This window comes from Solea solea, chromosome 15, assembly GCF_958295425.1.
Source record: "Solea solea chromosome 15, fSolSol10.1, whole genome shotgun sequence".
Lineage (NCBI taxonomy): Eukaryota > Metazoa > Chordata > Actinopteri > Pleuronectiformes > Soleidae > Solea > Solea solea.
In genome coordinates, this window is record NC_081148.1 from 21,302,327 (window position 1) to 21,318,731 (window position 16,405).

The 16,405-nt window shown below is 42.1% G+C and overlaps 1 protein-coding gene across 33 annotated transcripts in view; it reads right to left on the minus strand.

The window, feature by feature from the left end:
- Positions 1-16,405, minus strand: part of LOC131473785 (ankyrin-3-like) — a 126,617-nt gene that overhangs the window by 79,003 nt on the left and 31,209 nt on the right. For 14 of the 33 annotated variants that reach the window (XM_058651299.1, XM_058651297.1, XM_058651293.1 and 11 more), the window contains exon 1: positions 13,421-13,947. The exons of 1 other annotated variant lie outside the window; for it this stretch is intronic. In XM_058651299.1, the coding sequence (XP_058507282.1) occupies positions 13,421-13,543 (123 nt within the window). In that variant the 5' untranslated portion in view covers positions 13,544-13,947. Of the gene's footprint in view, positions 1-13,420; positions 13,949-16,405 lie in introns of those variants that run through there. 18 more of the 33 variants (XM_058651317.1, XM_058651316.1, XM_058651315.1 and 15 more) reach the window with 6 other exon arrangements.

Sequence of the window (16,405 nt, forward strand, 5' to 3'; positions counted from 1 at the left end):
GAGCAGACAGATTGCCAAGTGTGCCATTAGACAGAACTTGATACGGAGAGAGAAAGGACAATGTTTGCTTTTTGTCACTGTGTGGTGGTGTATGATGTTGTGTGTACTATAGCTTCACTTACGACACTTATTATCGCCTTTTTATTAATGACATAATCTGTGGATAACATCCTTAGATTCTTTGTCCCGCAAAGTCAATGCCTAAATGTAGGCTCCCTGCTGGTCCTGACCAGCAATCAGATCCAAATGTTATATTTATGGTTTTTAAGATGTCAGAAAACGTTGAAAAATATTGATCAGTGTTTACCAAAACCTGGAAATGATGACGTTCTCGGATCAAATCAAAATACTTCAGTTTGAATGATTTCTTTGTTATATGGAGCAAAGAAACCCAGAAAAAAATCTGAAAACAATGATTAATAATCAATTAGTTGTTGCAGCTCTAACTCATATGACTCATATCGACATTATATCAGGTCAGGTATAGCTGTGGTATAAAATCTGCTTAGGTGGCCTGAACTGACTTGACAAAAATGAGTGTAATCTACTGCAAAATCAGTGATTTTAATGTTACAATGGATCATTGATGTCTGGCTTTTAACCAATTTTGATTTTAAAGCGTATAAAAACACACAAACAGAGGTTCATTCTCTCCCAAAGCACTGCAGACAAGTCCAAAACAGTAATACTTTACAAAAAGTGCTGAGAAGTCTTTAAAGACTATGAATATACAGTTATGTTGCAGCTCTATCTCACTTCCCTTCAGGTAGGAAACGCCTGTGCGTGATCACATTAATGTGAAAATATACTGTGTATATACAGTGACGTCTCTGAGGAGAAACCGCCTTTAAAACAAGATCCACCGTGGGTTTTCAACACAAGAATAAACAACGTTATCACGGGAGCTGGCCCACAGTTGCTGTGGGGTTTATCTATTTTCAACATGACATGTATTAGTGAATGTGGCTGTAACCAGACACACAACAAGAGGCTCCAGATGAGGAAGAAGAAGAGGAAAGAGATACTGAAAATGATTGGCTATAGCTAGTGTATCAGTTCAGTGATAGTGCAGGAAAATGAATAATCACACAGCGAATAAGAGAAAATTACCATGACTCAGTTATGTTTGTGTGTGTGAGCTCATGTGCTGGTAATGAAATGACAGTTTGAGGTGAAAGCTGATACAGGGAAGAAGTTTCATCATCATCAGTAATAAAACAGTCTTTCTCTCTTTCTTTCTTCATGTCTGACAGCAGCACTTCACCAGTGACAGGTTTGTCTTGACATTAAATGCACATGATCAATAAATTGAGAGATTATCGCCTTGAATATTGGAAAAATTATTACACAAAAGTGATCATACAACTGTAAAAACTGTCAAATATTTTGCCTGATCAACCGTCAAAACAAAAATATAGTAAATGTAATATTTGTAAAGGAAGCAGTGGATCATTTGCTTAAAATGACTGATTTTCAAAAATGTCTGTCAATGTCTGATCAATTACCACCAGCTCTTAAATTCAGTTAATCCCCACAGTGGAGAAACTAACAAATTGTTAAAGCTAAAGAGCTGGGGCCCATATGAGCTTCAGGGCTGTTAAGGAGGGGGCCAGTCGAGTGAAAATAACCACAAACTTTTCAACAGAAGTGAGTGATATTAGCAATTAACAACATCTGTGACAGTATTTTACATTTTACAAATAAAGGTGTTTGTTTTGATACACAGCGATATATGATAAAACACAATAAAAAAAACATAGTTATCATGCAAAACAAATCTATAAATATCAAAAACAAACATGCGAGTTTGAGAAGTCTGGTCTAAGCTGTTTCCCATCTCATCATGTAACCTAATTCCTTTCCTCTCCTCTCCTCTCCTCTCCTCTCCTGTGTTGTTGCCCTTGTTGTACAGTATTAGTGATGGATCTCTGGCAGGAGCAGTGGGCTCAGAGGGCACCCAGAGTCAGAGCACAGCATCAATCCTAAATACCTGTTCTGCCCTGGGGGTGAACTCATATAACAACATGTGCGGACAATATTCCCCTCGTAGCTCCGGTCCTTTGTGCTCTTAAAATACTATTCAGGTCAGCATTGAATAAAAAACCGAGTGAGGTTTCAAAAGCCCTTTAAAAAACGGCGTAAAAGGAGGATGGATCAATAACAATGGAACAACATAATATTTTTAGTCTCTGTGATGCCCATAGTAACATAACAGTGTTCTGGACAACCTTTAATGTAACAGCACACTGATTTGTGCCAGTACAATTAACACTAGGTCTACATCACTGAGATCCAAAATAAGGTCTTGTGTTTGACAGAAATAGCATCGTAACACATGCATTAAGTGACAAATTTAAACCTTATTAATAATCACTGATGTTCAATGATGAGCCATAGGCCAACTTTAAAAGAATATAATGTTTTGGATGAGAGGGCAGAACAGAGCCAACATGTCTTTTCTAATAACTCCCAGACGGATATTGATTTCTCTTCTCTGGTTGTTCTTCTTCAGAAGAAACAGAAAGAGGGTTATAAAAGGATAGAGGAGGAAAAACAGGGAAATTCTCTGAGCAGAGTACACAAACTATCTGGAACCAATGTACAAAGACAAGAGTAATAGATGTTCTATCCTCTTTGGTAACATGATTTTGCCATTTCCAACTGACCATCTGTTAAATAAATGAATCCAGAGCTGCAACTATCGATTATTTTCATAATCGATTCATCTGACAAGTACTTGTTTGGACCATAAAATGTCAGACAATGTTGAAACATGTTAATCAGTGTTTCCCAAACCCTAGAATGAAGATATTCTCATATGTCTTTGTTTTGTCCACAAACCATCTATGTCAAATGGAGCAATTAAACCATAACATATGCACATTTAAGAAGAAGAAAAATCAGAGCACTTGTTTGATTGATTGATTGATTGATTGATTGAATTGATTATCAAAATAGTTGACAATTAATATCGTTGCAGCCCTAAGTGAATCACAACCTAATTTTATACATGTGTGATTTAATAAATCTGGAAGTAAAAGGCTGAAAATTAGTTTTTTGACCCAAATAATATCTTCCATGACCCGTCAGTGACCCAGTGTCAAAAATTGCTTTACTAAGGTGCGTCTTCTCCACATGGATGTTAAAACACACTTCCATCCCACATTATGCTGTGAGTGTTCAACGATAACAATATGCAAACATGTTTGGAAAAGCAGCTTGTGAATAATTCAGTGTCCAACATTAAGTAGACAGAATGCTTTGCTACTATTCTGGCTGAGCTCACAGCTGTTCATAAAAACACAGGAAATGCAGCCAAGATTTCACTCTCTCCGTGTGTGTGTGTGTGTGTGTGATTGTGTGTTCTATTAAAGGTCTGTTTATCCAGTGATCTGACACAGTACCAGCTGAGTTTAAGAATACCAATCCCACCTCGGAGCTACAATCAACCTTTCCCCATCAGTCGACATTATGCTGGATTACACTTGTTCGGCAGAGGCTGGCTTTAAACTTCTATCCTATACCAGCCAGCGAATGACAAAACATATTAGCTCACTTCTACCGTCCCACTATTACTGCACACAGTACACCAAAGGCCACATGCGGGGAAAGACACAAAGCAGTGGGGACGGCAACCTTTTCACACTAAATTACCTCCTTTAAGGTGCAACAGACTCTTTCCCTCGGGGCAAAAAAAAGCAAAAACACACTCTGTACGCTGTATGTAACAAAGTGCTCTTAAGAGCCATTGCTTCAGAGGGTAATAATGCACGTTTGAGGAAAAAATGATTTGCAGTGAATAAGGAAGATTGATGTCTAGGCAGAATCAGCATGTTCAGAGGTGCATCTATGTTTGGGAGGTGGGTAGACGGGATAGAGGGGGGGTAGGGTGATTATTTCTTTTACTCTAATCATGAATCTAGGCTTTTTTCTTCTCCCACTGGGACTCTGAATATCAACCCCCCACCTCCTGCTTCCCCCATTCACAGCCACTCTTTGGCTCTCTCCCTCTATCCTTTCCTCTCCCTCCCCCCATGCAAGAGAGCTAACTATGAGGAGGTGTGATTGCCATCGATCCTGTCCTAACACGGCCCGTTTTTCTGAGCTCTAGCCCGCACGGCGGGGACGCCACGAAGCCAGAACCACGCGACCCTGCCCTTGCCCAGAGACAGAGAGGGATTCTGTGGAAATACACAACAGACCAACAGAACGAGCTTGGTTTGCTTTGGTTTCCTTTTGCTGTCAGAGTCATGTTTGGATCTTGGAGCTTCTAAAATAAAAAAAAAATGGGTCAGACAGCAAAAATTGATGATCACTTGATGCTGGTTATCACTGTTCATGATGGCGGCATGGCAGGTGGTTAAGTGGAGGACAGGGAGACGACGGCGTGGTGGTGGTGGTGGAGGGGCAGGCGAGCAAAAGAAAGTAATTATCAAGCCATGCAGGCATGAGTCCCAGGGGTCAAGAGAGAGTGTGTGTGTGTGTGTGTGTGTGTGTGTGAGAAAGAGAGAGAGAGAGAGAGCAAGACAGCACCATTTATAATGGGATAAGCATTATCTGTGAATGTATGAGGAGCACCTGCCACATATGCATAAATGTTAGCACACGTCTGCACACAGACACACACACACACGGCTAAGAAACACCATTTGGTGCATTTAGGAGCCTGATGGAAGACACCTGGCATCGATGCACAGTAGGAGATTAATAAGTGTGATGTTGTAAGAGAGTGGGGACAGCCTTATTCTCTCTCTATGTCCCACAGAGCCTGGGACCCTCCCCTCCCCGACTGTTGGGTGTCCCCAAAGAAAGACGTCCGGTGGGGACATTGTGTCAGGAGAGGAAAAAAGTTTCACTCCCACACCAAGTACAGCTGTTGCTGGAGTTTGTATTCATTGTAGAAACCAGAAGACATATTTGGAAGCAGCTCATATTCACTAAATAGTTTTTTTTCATTTGTTTATTCCTACACACAATTATAACACTGTTGTATTTGCATCCAGATTAAATCAGGACGGTATTAAAGATGTTTTATATTTATTAGCCCCCCTGTTATGTGCCCTGTATTTGTTTATTAGCCTCCTTATTTCTGTATCTCTTCTTCAACGACTCAATGCCATTGGCGGCTGGATGTCAGTGGCAGTTTGTCCCAGTTCTTACAGACTAACAATATGCATCAAATGTTGGCATTACGGCATTACAGTGGCAGTATGTGGAAGAGCGGGAAGAATCTAGGATCTATGTGAACATCATTTTAAGTGGATCTGAAATATCCTCCGCTGCTGCCTTTCATACACCAGCTGTAGAACTGCCCATCATCCAAGTTTGGTGTCTCTTATTCCGTGTTTTCCGCAGCTACAGATTATCCTCTTTTCTTCCTAAACACCTGCCTCTACATCCTTGACCTTACTTTTCTCTCCTCTCTCTGTCCACGCCTCATTGAGTCTGCTTTCCTCATCTCTTCCTCCTCTGTCTCCAGCTCCCCCCTCCCCTTTACATATCATTCAGCGCCGTAATCACGTCATTAAGCAGCATTACTGTATCTGTAACTATGTGTGAGCCGCACTTCTCTGTCTCACCCTTGGGCGCCAGAGGTGATTTGGAAATGTTTAAATTATATAAACAACAGACAGGTTAGTCTATGATTCACTTATTCATAGAGGACTTTGTTTTATTAAATTATTAATCTCCTTTTTTTCTTCTTTTCAACATCTGTTTTAAAATGGGATATATTATGTAAAATACACGCCAGCGACCTTTGGCATATAAAACGGTCGCTGAAATTCAAAACAATGTAGAGCTTAGTTGCCACACATAGCCGTACATACAGTAACTGTCTCACCTTGCGCCTACTTGATTCATTTTTGTGTCAGCAACAGTCGGAGACTGAAAGTGAAACAGCAGCAGAGAATTAGCCCATGATAAAAGAAGATGACAATAAAGGCTGAAACAGAATTGATTATGATAAATATGCCAGAGAGAAGGATCATTAACTATCCTTGACTGAAGCTTCCTGTTTTGCTTCCCTGTCGGGCAAAAAGTATCAAAATGTCTTCTCTGGTCTAGACATTTTTGAGAAGGGTTGTGAGGCTTTCTTAAGTTTGGTACACAGCAACATTTGAAGTGTTGATAAAAGTTAATTCAACAACAAGCCAGATTAGGACCAGATCCAATATGAAATCATTTTAAATTGAACTCCTAAAGACATAAAAGAGTTAGACACACTCTGAAGTAGTTTTAAAATAAACTATTTTAGTGTTTGAATAACTTCAAATGAGTTAAATATAATGCCATTCCAGAGTGAGTTTATTCCTAATCAGAATTAGCATTAAAATGACTATTTCAGTGTTATTTTAACACTGCAAAATGTACTGTGTTATAATGTTGAACAGTTCAGGGGCCCATAGCTGCAGCACTAAATTATACATAAACTGGACACAACATTGCCATCAGTCAAGCTTTCGATTTAAAATGTTCCCTTAATCTCTGACGACACTTCACGGTGGTTTCATGATATAATATTTCTTAAATAAAGTCCCAAATGCTTATTACTGGACATTTTTATTGTACTTTAGCACCAGTGAGGACTCAAAAACATCTGTTTCTGCTCAGGAATCTTTCATGTAACGCAAACAAAATAAATGACACGTGAAGTGTGTTGCATTAACATGCCGTTCATTTGTGAAAGCAAGGCAATTACACCACCATATACCCCATATATTTACATGCATAATATATGATCTGTTCCCATAGCCACGAGATACAGTACGGTGTTTGAGCGCACGCATTAGTGCTGTGCACATTTTCACAACTGATTAATCTGCTCATCATTTCCCCAATTAATCACGTGGTACATAAAATGTAACAGAGCAGTAAATCGTGTGGTTTGCTTTGTCTGTCTGACAACACTAAAAAATATTCAAGACTGGTGTCGCATAAAACACGTCATGAAAATCCCATTAGACAATAGACGTGAAATGTGAAGAATGGACTCTTAAATGTGATTCACTGAAAACCATGCTGTGCCACATTTGGCACGTGCTATAATTCTTCTGTAAAACCTCTGTTTGTGTGGCTCCCGCTCTCATCCTAAAAATGTTCTTTTTTTTATGTAAGTGATGTGAAATCACATCAAGACGAGCAGTGACACGTACAGTACAATCGAACATTACATCAGAGAGGGAGGAAGAGGAAGGAGGGCGCACGTGGATTAGAGGAGCAGCTCAAAAGACACCACTAACCTTCAAATGACCTTAAGGCTTACAATCATGCTTTCCTCTCCCCTTTTCCCTTCAGTTTTCTACATTTCTTCTTATCTTTCACTCTCTTCCCTCCCCTCCTTATCTTCTCTTTCTCACTGCATTTCTTTCTCCCGCTGAATCTTCGCACTGTATCCAGCATCCATGTGACGATGAGACAACAGGGATTTTATTTTCTCCCCAGTGGTGGGACAAACAAATCCCCACATGCACTGGTTTCCCGTTACAAAGGCTCCCTAAAAACATTCCTTCACCACACACATACAAACGCCATCCTCCAACACTACTCTCAGTAAGGACCCTCAAAGTGGTGGATCAATAATTAGAACAATCCTTATTACATGCTCTCATTTTCCCTTAGAGACTGGAGCTAATCTAGAACAATAGCAGGAGACGGTGGGGCATGTCGCCCATTGGAGGCTCCTGCACGTTTGTGTCCATGTCAAATACAAGCGTGGGGATTAAAATGGATTGACTGACTTGGTGTTTGTGTGTGTGTTTGCAAGGCTATGAAACATCATACTGATATTGATATTTGATTCGGTTTTGATCACTGTTGGTAATATTCCCATTTCCTCTGTGTTTGAGGAGCCGACACGATAAATTAAACATGAACAAGTTGTTAAATCTGTGTGTGTGTGTGGGTGGTGTCAGGATGGCGTTCACAGTTGGATATTGAGTTCACATTGACGAGTGGACACTGATTAATTAAGCTATTCTGACAAATGAGGTTCACAAAGGCCCCTTTGAGATTAACACATGCACAGGTTTGAGCAGCTGTTCTTCTAAAGACACTGCATTGACGTCCATTCATTTGGGCAGCCTGAACAAGGGGTTATCCCTAAACTTAACCATACACAATTAATGCCTAACCCTTCACTTAACAGTTCCTCAGGTTCTACCTCATTAGGACCAGATTTACGGTACCAAAGAGGTAACAAATACAAGCACTAACACACAGACACACTTTTGACTTCTAATCTTATTCTGTCTGCTTTCACAAAAAACACAACACCCACAAGACAAATTGTCATTATTGCCACAAACAGACAGAGATTTAGCCGCCTACTCAGAGTCACACTCAGTGGTCGTCCAGTCAGTGGCCATCTCGATGGTGAAAACATTTTGTAATGATGGGAGGAGTTCCCAATGCCAATGCAATTAGCCGAAGCATGCATGAGTGCTGAATTCATTAACCTCCATCTTTTATGGCCTGGTGGGAAGGGGAGGAGGTGAAGGAGGAGGAGGAGGAGGAAAGAGGGAGCACACGTGCCGGCTTTGTTTCAGCTCTACACCACAAAGGGCAGTGCATGGAGAGGAATGGGAGAATGGAATGAGACAGATGAAAAGACAAAATATGAGATAAAGCCTTTCAAATATGCAGTGATATTATGTTTTCCTGACTCCACGCTTGCCTATTGGCTGACAAGTCTTTCCCCCGATGGTTTATTTTTCCTCTCAGAGCCAGGCAGACTCTTGCCTTGCCACAGTTGCCACGGGCTTCCTCTGAAGGCAGCTCAGGCTGAAATCCAATTTCAACATTTCCATTCGCCTTCCAACTGTCTCCACAAAGCCTTTGCTTAGATTCCACACTGTGATCCGGATTCAGGATTCTTAATGAACAGCAATGACGGTGATAAATGATGAGGACATTCACCTCAGATGAGCGGGACCTGCCGGTGATCTTTGCGAGTTTTAATGAAGTGGACTGGACTTCCCAAATGCCATCCAAATGGACATTTTTAACTGAGCTTCCAGTTCTGTATAAAAACCTTCATTAATGAGATTTTTTTTTTAACAACACACCGTTATGACCCTGGTTCACAAAACTGGCAAAAAGAAGTTACAGAATATCCAAACTACTACATTCTCAAACAAAAACAATGTGCATCCAGAGAAGGAATTTAGCTTTGTATGACATCTGAGTGTCATGTGACCATTCAGGTAGACAGGGCAGGCGTGTGCCAGTGCATACAGGACGTCGTTTCTCTCGTCTGTAGTCGTTTGCCAGGTTTCAGAGAGTACTACTAACAAGGAACAATGGAAAAACTAAAAGCAAGGATTTCTATTATAAAGAGAATCAACCAGGAATCAGGAACGTTGGTAACCCCAAGCCAGCAGTGTATGAGTTTTTGTCATTTTAAATGAAAACTGAGTAATGTGGATGCAGCCACAGGGTTCCCACACATTGGTAGACCTCAAATTCAAGGACTTTTCAAGGGACCAATTCCCTTCAATTCAAAGACCCCAATGTGCTGACACAGCTTAGGATGGGAGGGCAACTTGCAAGAGCCGCTTCGCCCATGGCGTCCACTTTTATTGATTTGCAGCACGCTCTGCATCTGGACAAGTGATTGACCTTTGGATCTTGGGCAAGCCAGTCTTTGTAATTTCCTTTGGTGAGCCAGAGATTTTAGAATTTGCATTTCCAAGGCATCACGTCATTTGCTCTTTCTTGCTTAACGTTTCTCGCTCTTTATTCTGCATGGAATATCACAACAACAGCAGAGAGAGAGAGAGAGAGAGAGACAGTGGAAAGTGTACACAAAAGACATTTGCCTAAATATCATCATAACTTCTCAATGACCCATGTCTATTTATGGGAAATTAAGTCTAATTCACAAACTTTCAAGGATTTCAAGGACCCGTGGGAACCCTGCTTGGAAGATAAAACTACCAAAATAAATTGTAGAAAAGCAGCACGCGGCCCATAAAAGACAGAAACAATAGGTACTGAATCAAGGCACATCGTAAAAATTGGGACACACAGCAGAAGGAACTCTATTCTTTGCATAGCGCTCTCTGTCTCTCTCTGTCTCTCGGGGAATCCATGGGGGCCTCCTGGCTCTGGATAAAGTCATTAGAAGTAAAGCAGCTTGGAGAAAGTATTTATGTAACCGCCGTGTAACTGGGGTTTCCCATTCAGACGGCCACAGAGTTTCAACTTGTCACAGACGGACACACAACCTCTGAAGAACATTGTTCACGCAAAAAACAAGGACACTTTAGAGATGTGCTTTCTGTTCTCCTCCTTGTTCTCAAGTCTCGCAGGCATAGCATGCTGTTATTCCCAGGATGCTAGAGGAACAAACGTTATCTCCTGTTGCTCTCCTGATGACACGCACACACACACGCACACACACTAGACGACCAAGTTGTTAGGCATCTGTAGCAGGGATCCTTCCCCAGACACCCAGGACTCCATTAAGCCAGCTCTGAACTGAGTGGTGGCTGATAAAAGCAGCAGGCCTGATGCTGAATTATTCCTCAGCTCTCTCGTCTGTACTTTGTTGACTTGTTCTTGCATTATTTTTATCTGTATTGTGAAAGAAAGTCAAGTGTGGAAGTGGAATAAACCAAGTGATATGGTATGTACACTGTTTGCTAAGCCACTCTACCTATTAGACATACAATTTATTATTTTTTTTTTTATCTGTGATTCAAATGACTAAAGTAGTAGTTTCATTCCACTAGATTTGTTTCTGCTGTCACACCAAAATCATCTCATACAGTTCTCTTTAAGAAAACAACTACAATTACTTTGCCAGGAGTGTAGATTTTGGCAACTGGACTTGCTTGACTTTTCTAAAGGGTATACTGACCTGGATGACTGAGAACCTTCAAGGGCTGCAACCAACAAGTATTTTGAGCAAAGAAACCAAGAATCCAAGAAATATTGAAAAACTACTTTATCAAAGTATCTGTCAATTTATGTAGTTGCAGCTCTACAACCTTCAAAAATGTAACTACCATCACTAGTCACTGAGGTAAACACACGCCAAAAACATCTCTACAGAACCCCCTGATGTCCTGTTTCAAGAGAACCAGCTCTTGCCCTCAGGAAAATTATCCAAAATAAATCCCCTTGGAAGGACTGGTTAGAACATCGGGGGAGTTTACTTTTCCCTGATGTCTGTCAAGTAGGACTGTCCGAGACAGTTTTCCTGTTCAAACGGACAATAAACTATGATCTTATCCCTATGTGGTGACTAATGCAAATATGTGTATAACAATGAAGGCAATGAAAACACCACAAGTGTTCTCTAAAAAAACACTTTCCACTGACATAACCTAAATAAAGCACTTGCAGAGGTCTGAAAGGAGTGACTCAAAGCAGTTTGTTGCACAGTTTGTACCAGGACAACCAGATCAGTTTACAGCAGTGGCAACAGTGCCGGAGATTCTCTAACCTCTGTGTTTGTGTCCCCCTGTCTTTTTTCATGTGTGTTTTCATGTGTTGTCGGGGACGCGCACTGAAAGTTGGCAGGCCACCAACAGGGGTGAGTAGTGTATGATCAAGGGGTGGCCGAGGATTAAAAACTACAGGAGGTAACATAAGAGAGCGCTTGGTGTGCGGTGACAAATGTGACTGTGGATCTGAGCGAGAGTGACCCACAGCGGTGGCCTTACGTTCACATTCACGTCTTCCAAGCAAACATGACGCTGGCACTCTGCTCTTAAGTGAGTCGACAAGACACTAAGAACAACAAAGGGACAAAAATAGTCAAAAGAAGACAGAGGAGGTAGAGAATGGTTGGTGTGAGGACAGAGGGAAGGACAAGGGGCGGAGAAGAGAAAGCTTATTATCCTTTGGCTGGCACTGTACACAGTCCAGTCAATACTACCCTCTCCTCTTTTCTCCTCTCGTCGTCCGCTGTTCTCCTCTATGAAACATGACCCATCAAAAGGACTATAAATCCTCCCGTACAGATCGATCCCTCGGACACATCATTTTTACACACGAGCACAGGACAACTGTAAAAGTCATGTGCACTCACGGGCGCTTTAACAGGTTCAAAACACGCTTAACTATATGTGCAGGAGTGCATCTCTTAACTCCTCGTTTCCCCGAAAAAAGATTTGGTCACAATCACGCCATTCTTGCCCACGCTGAGGTCAAATAACGTTGCCAGCAGCATAATTCAAAACCAGGCACCCATGTGCACCGAGTACAGTAAATGTCACGGTTACTGAACAGATCTCTCACGGTCAAATCTGCCCAGACTCCCCAAAACACAACACTAGACAGATGAGGAACCCTCTGCTTTTGTGCCTGTGTTTTCGTCATTGTTAGAATTCTAATTCACTTATTTCTTGGATTAAATTCCCCCGATACTTTGCATGACTTTCTCCCACAGGTCACTGAGGAGAAACACGTACTGTATGAGAGGGAAAACGAGCAGGGAGGGAGACCCACGTGCAGTCCAGGTCCTCCTCCATCATATGAAAAGCTTTGTCATCAATAAATCAGACGTGCATGCATTATACATGGTCGTCTGTGCATTCATCCAAGCACACACAGACAGACACGCAGACAGACACACACACACACACACACACATACACATGTCAGAACCAATATACTGTACAGTAAACCCAGTGAAGTACTCGCATCAAGAGGTCAAGAAAGGAGATATTTTATATCAATATAAATAAGTACCAGGCAAATCAAATTTATCAATATAAGTTTGTTCTGTTTTCTGTCCATAAAAAAAGTTTGAAACCACAATTTCCTGGTATCAATTTTCACTCTACAGAGCAAAAATGAGCCTTTAATCATCCGACATTTACCGACATATGAACTGATTCCAAAATGTTTATCGCGATAATCATTTTGGCCGTATCGTAAAAAATGTTTTAAGATACACCAAATCATACACTCATCATAGCCTGCTAGTTTCTCCCTGAAGCAAAGACGGACGTTAATTGAAGCCTTGAGTGACATAGTTTTGCTGAAGACGTACAACATTAGGAGACACTGAAAGAGTCGGAGCGAGGACAACAGAACGCTGAGTGTGTCCGTTCAAACCGCGCTCACCTCGTCTAGAAATACGTAGAGAGGACAATCGGGCACAAACAGGGGATTTTTCTTTTCTTTTTTGTTTACTTTTTGCTTTTATCTACATGGAAACAAATGCACATTCACTCACACACGGACATAAAGACACAGAAACACCATCAAACATGCACTCACAGTATTTTTTCTGTACAAGGTTAGAGATGCTGTATAAAAAAAAAAAAAGAAGACAGCATGCTCCAAACCCAGTGGATCAAGGTGGTCAAGCTGAGAAGCACACACACACACACACGCTCAAAGTCACGCTCCAATGATGCCAGCAGAGTGGAGCAGATGAAGCCACCAGCCAGCCCTCGTCTGTTACCTTTCTCTTTTGTTCCCGGGACGCTGTTCTCCTGCTCTTCCTCCGCTTCTCCTTCTCGTCCTCTATCGCATTCACATCCACTTCCCCCCGATTCTTCTTCAGCTGGGAGGCCGCGTGAGCCATGATAGGTAATTAAAAAATTGTTCTGAAGAAGCACCACACACAACACACGCGTGCCTCACCTGAAATCCCAGAGAAGTTCAGGAGCCGCAAATTGACAAAACCGGGATCTCAGAGGAAAAAATCGGGGTAGAAAAGGAAAGGGGGGGAAAGGGAAGAAAAATGCCCTCCTTGAAAAGGAGAATGGAGAAGAGTAGGGTGTCTTTTATAAATGTATGTATATCCTGTGTGTCCTTTCTTGAGGGGGGGGGGGGGGGTTGTTGCTCTGGTCTCTGTTGCTCTTTCTGTCCCTCTCTTTCTCTCTGTGTTCTTTTAAAGTGATGGAAAGACGGGAGAGAGGAGACAGCGACTTCTCCTCATCTCCTCCTCCTCCTCGTGTGTCACCCGCTGGCAGTGTGAGAGGAGCGTGTCCGGGAGAGGTGAGGACAAACCAGATGGAGAGAGAGAGAGAAAAGACACGAGCATCACCAACACGGAGGTGAGCGGAGGGAGGGAGGGAGGGAGGAGAGAGAGAGAGAGAGAGAGAGACAGAGAAAGAGGATGGAGGGAGGGTGCGAGGGGAATGGTTACCACGGCAACCACGTTCTGTTTCTGGTCTGTCCTCTTAAATTTCTCTCTCTCTCCTTTTCTGCTCTGGTCCCTGCTGCTGTACCTCACCTGGTGCTCCACCAAGCAGTCCTCTGTGTGTGTCTGTGTGTGTGTGTGTGTGTGTGTGTGCGTGCACATGTAGGAGATAAGGTGCGAAAGGGATAAATTGTGTGTAAGTGCATGAATGAAGCAAAGGAAATGGTGGCAAGAGGAAACAGCAGAATGGTAGAGGGAGAGAAAGACACACACACACACACACACACACACACACACACACAGTGTTATCTTGAACCTACACCATAACCCATTAATTCCATAATCATCGCCTTAACCTAATCCAACCATAATTCAACATTTAGCCCTAAAAACCTCCTCAGAAATTAGGACTACTGGTCCTGACAAGGTCAGTGTTTATGCCAGAAAAGGTCCTGATTACATTCAGTGATGCAAGTTTGACCGTTCCAAGTAAATTAAATGACAAATGATTGAGTTGATGAATCAATTATACGACTGCACAGATTAAAGATTTCAGTTCAGGAGCGGACTCAGCCTCAGCCTGCAGTCCTGTGCTTCTGCACCCCGAGTGTGGTCATCCCACCATCTGGGTTCAGTGACACCATGATGGAGAGGTCAAACAGGACCACGAGAGCTTTTGTTTCACCAAATCATGTAGGTCTTTGTTGAAAACAGACAAGACAGAGAAGGAGGAGAAGGAGAAAGAGAGAGAGAGGAGGGAGAGCCAGGAGAAAAAAGATCCATACAAGGTGAAAAAGGCAGACACAACAAAAGGTTAGGTTTCCTGTGACTGAGGAATGGGGAACGAAAGGAGAGAAAAGGAGAGGGAAAAACCACCAGATGTATCATTTACGATGTCCTTCAACATCGGCCACGCTCACTTCTGACAGACAGAGCGTGCAGCGGCCATCTTTGTGTTTCTGTGTTCTGTGCCTGCGTGCGTGCGTGTCAGAGGCACCTATGAGTCTGTGCCGGGTCCTGTTGATACCGCGAGGCTGCCTCGTCACATGCCTGTCTGCCTCTGACAGACTCCACTGACTGTACGTGGTCATGCCTCTAAATTTACATATGGACTAAATGGTTAACCGCATGGAGGAAAGCTGCGATTGTGAAAGGAGATGATCGGGCTGTGCCGCTAGAAAAGCGGGGAACAACTCTCTGGGGACAGATGACAGGTTGAGCCGGTGGACACCAGCCATGTAACGATATGAGCGTGAAATTCTCTTTTCTCTCCCACAAATATATTCATCCTCTCGGCTTCATTTTTCTTTTTCTCCCCCCAACCACAAACACCAGCATGAAAGGGGGTGGATGAGGCTGACTTATAGCCCCCATCATGCATCAGGGGGTGTCACATTATGCCAAATTATCATGCGGTTGCTAGGCGAGGGCCAATGGGGTGGCTTTGGGCAGGGCAGTATGGATGGATAAGGAGCATGGAGAGGTAAGAGGGATTGGGAAGGGAGGGAGCTGGGGGTGGGTACACGTGTGTGAGCGTGTGTGGATGCACGGAGAGGACGGGGGCGTATATAAAAACACTATTAAAAAAAACCCTATCTGAAATAGAAAAAAAAGAGCAAAAAAAGAGAAATGTTGTACAAAACTACGTCACTTAAGGCTTGATTTAACATCCGTCTTTGCGTCAGGGAGAAACTAGGTGGTTATGCAAAGAGAAATGAAAATAATGTATGAAAACCTATTATACTGTGTATAAAGAAGCATTTCTTAAAGTTGGCAGTTCCAACAGTTCATTCACTGATAAATAAATAATAGAACAATAAAGAAATCATGTCTATTTTGATAGCAAATAGACTTTTCTAGGTGAGTGCAACACATAGTTAAGTGGATGGGTTGATAGGTGGAATTTTAAGGACAAAGGTAAACAAACCTCCAGATTCCATAGTAAAAGCCACAGCTGAGGCGTCCAATTTTTGAAAACTACTACAGCTTGAACAGAGCACATTTGGCTGGTGGCCGGTGAACTCTATAGAAGTGGACGATTATTGGCTGTTCTCCACCTTTTCTCAGGCACAACGCCATAAGGGATACAGTCCCACTAAAACGACCACTGCTGGAGGAACATGTTGCATAAAATACATTTTAGTGAGTTAAAGTAAAACAATAACCCATTTAAATATTTGGTGGATAATCGACTCTTCTTTTTTTTTAATAAACAATGTAGTAAAGTAGTCTCGGACTTGTGTGCTTTAAAAATTATGATGAGAGTTGAATTGATTGATAAATTGAAACAAATGATGAAAA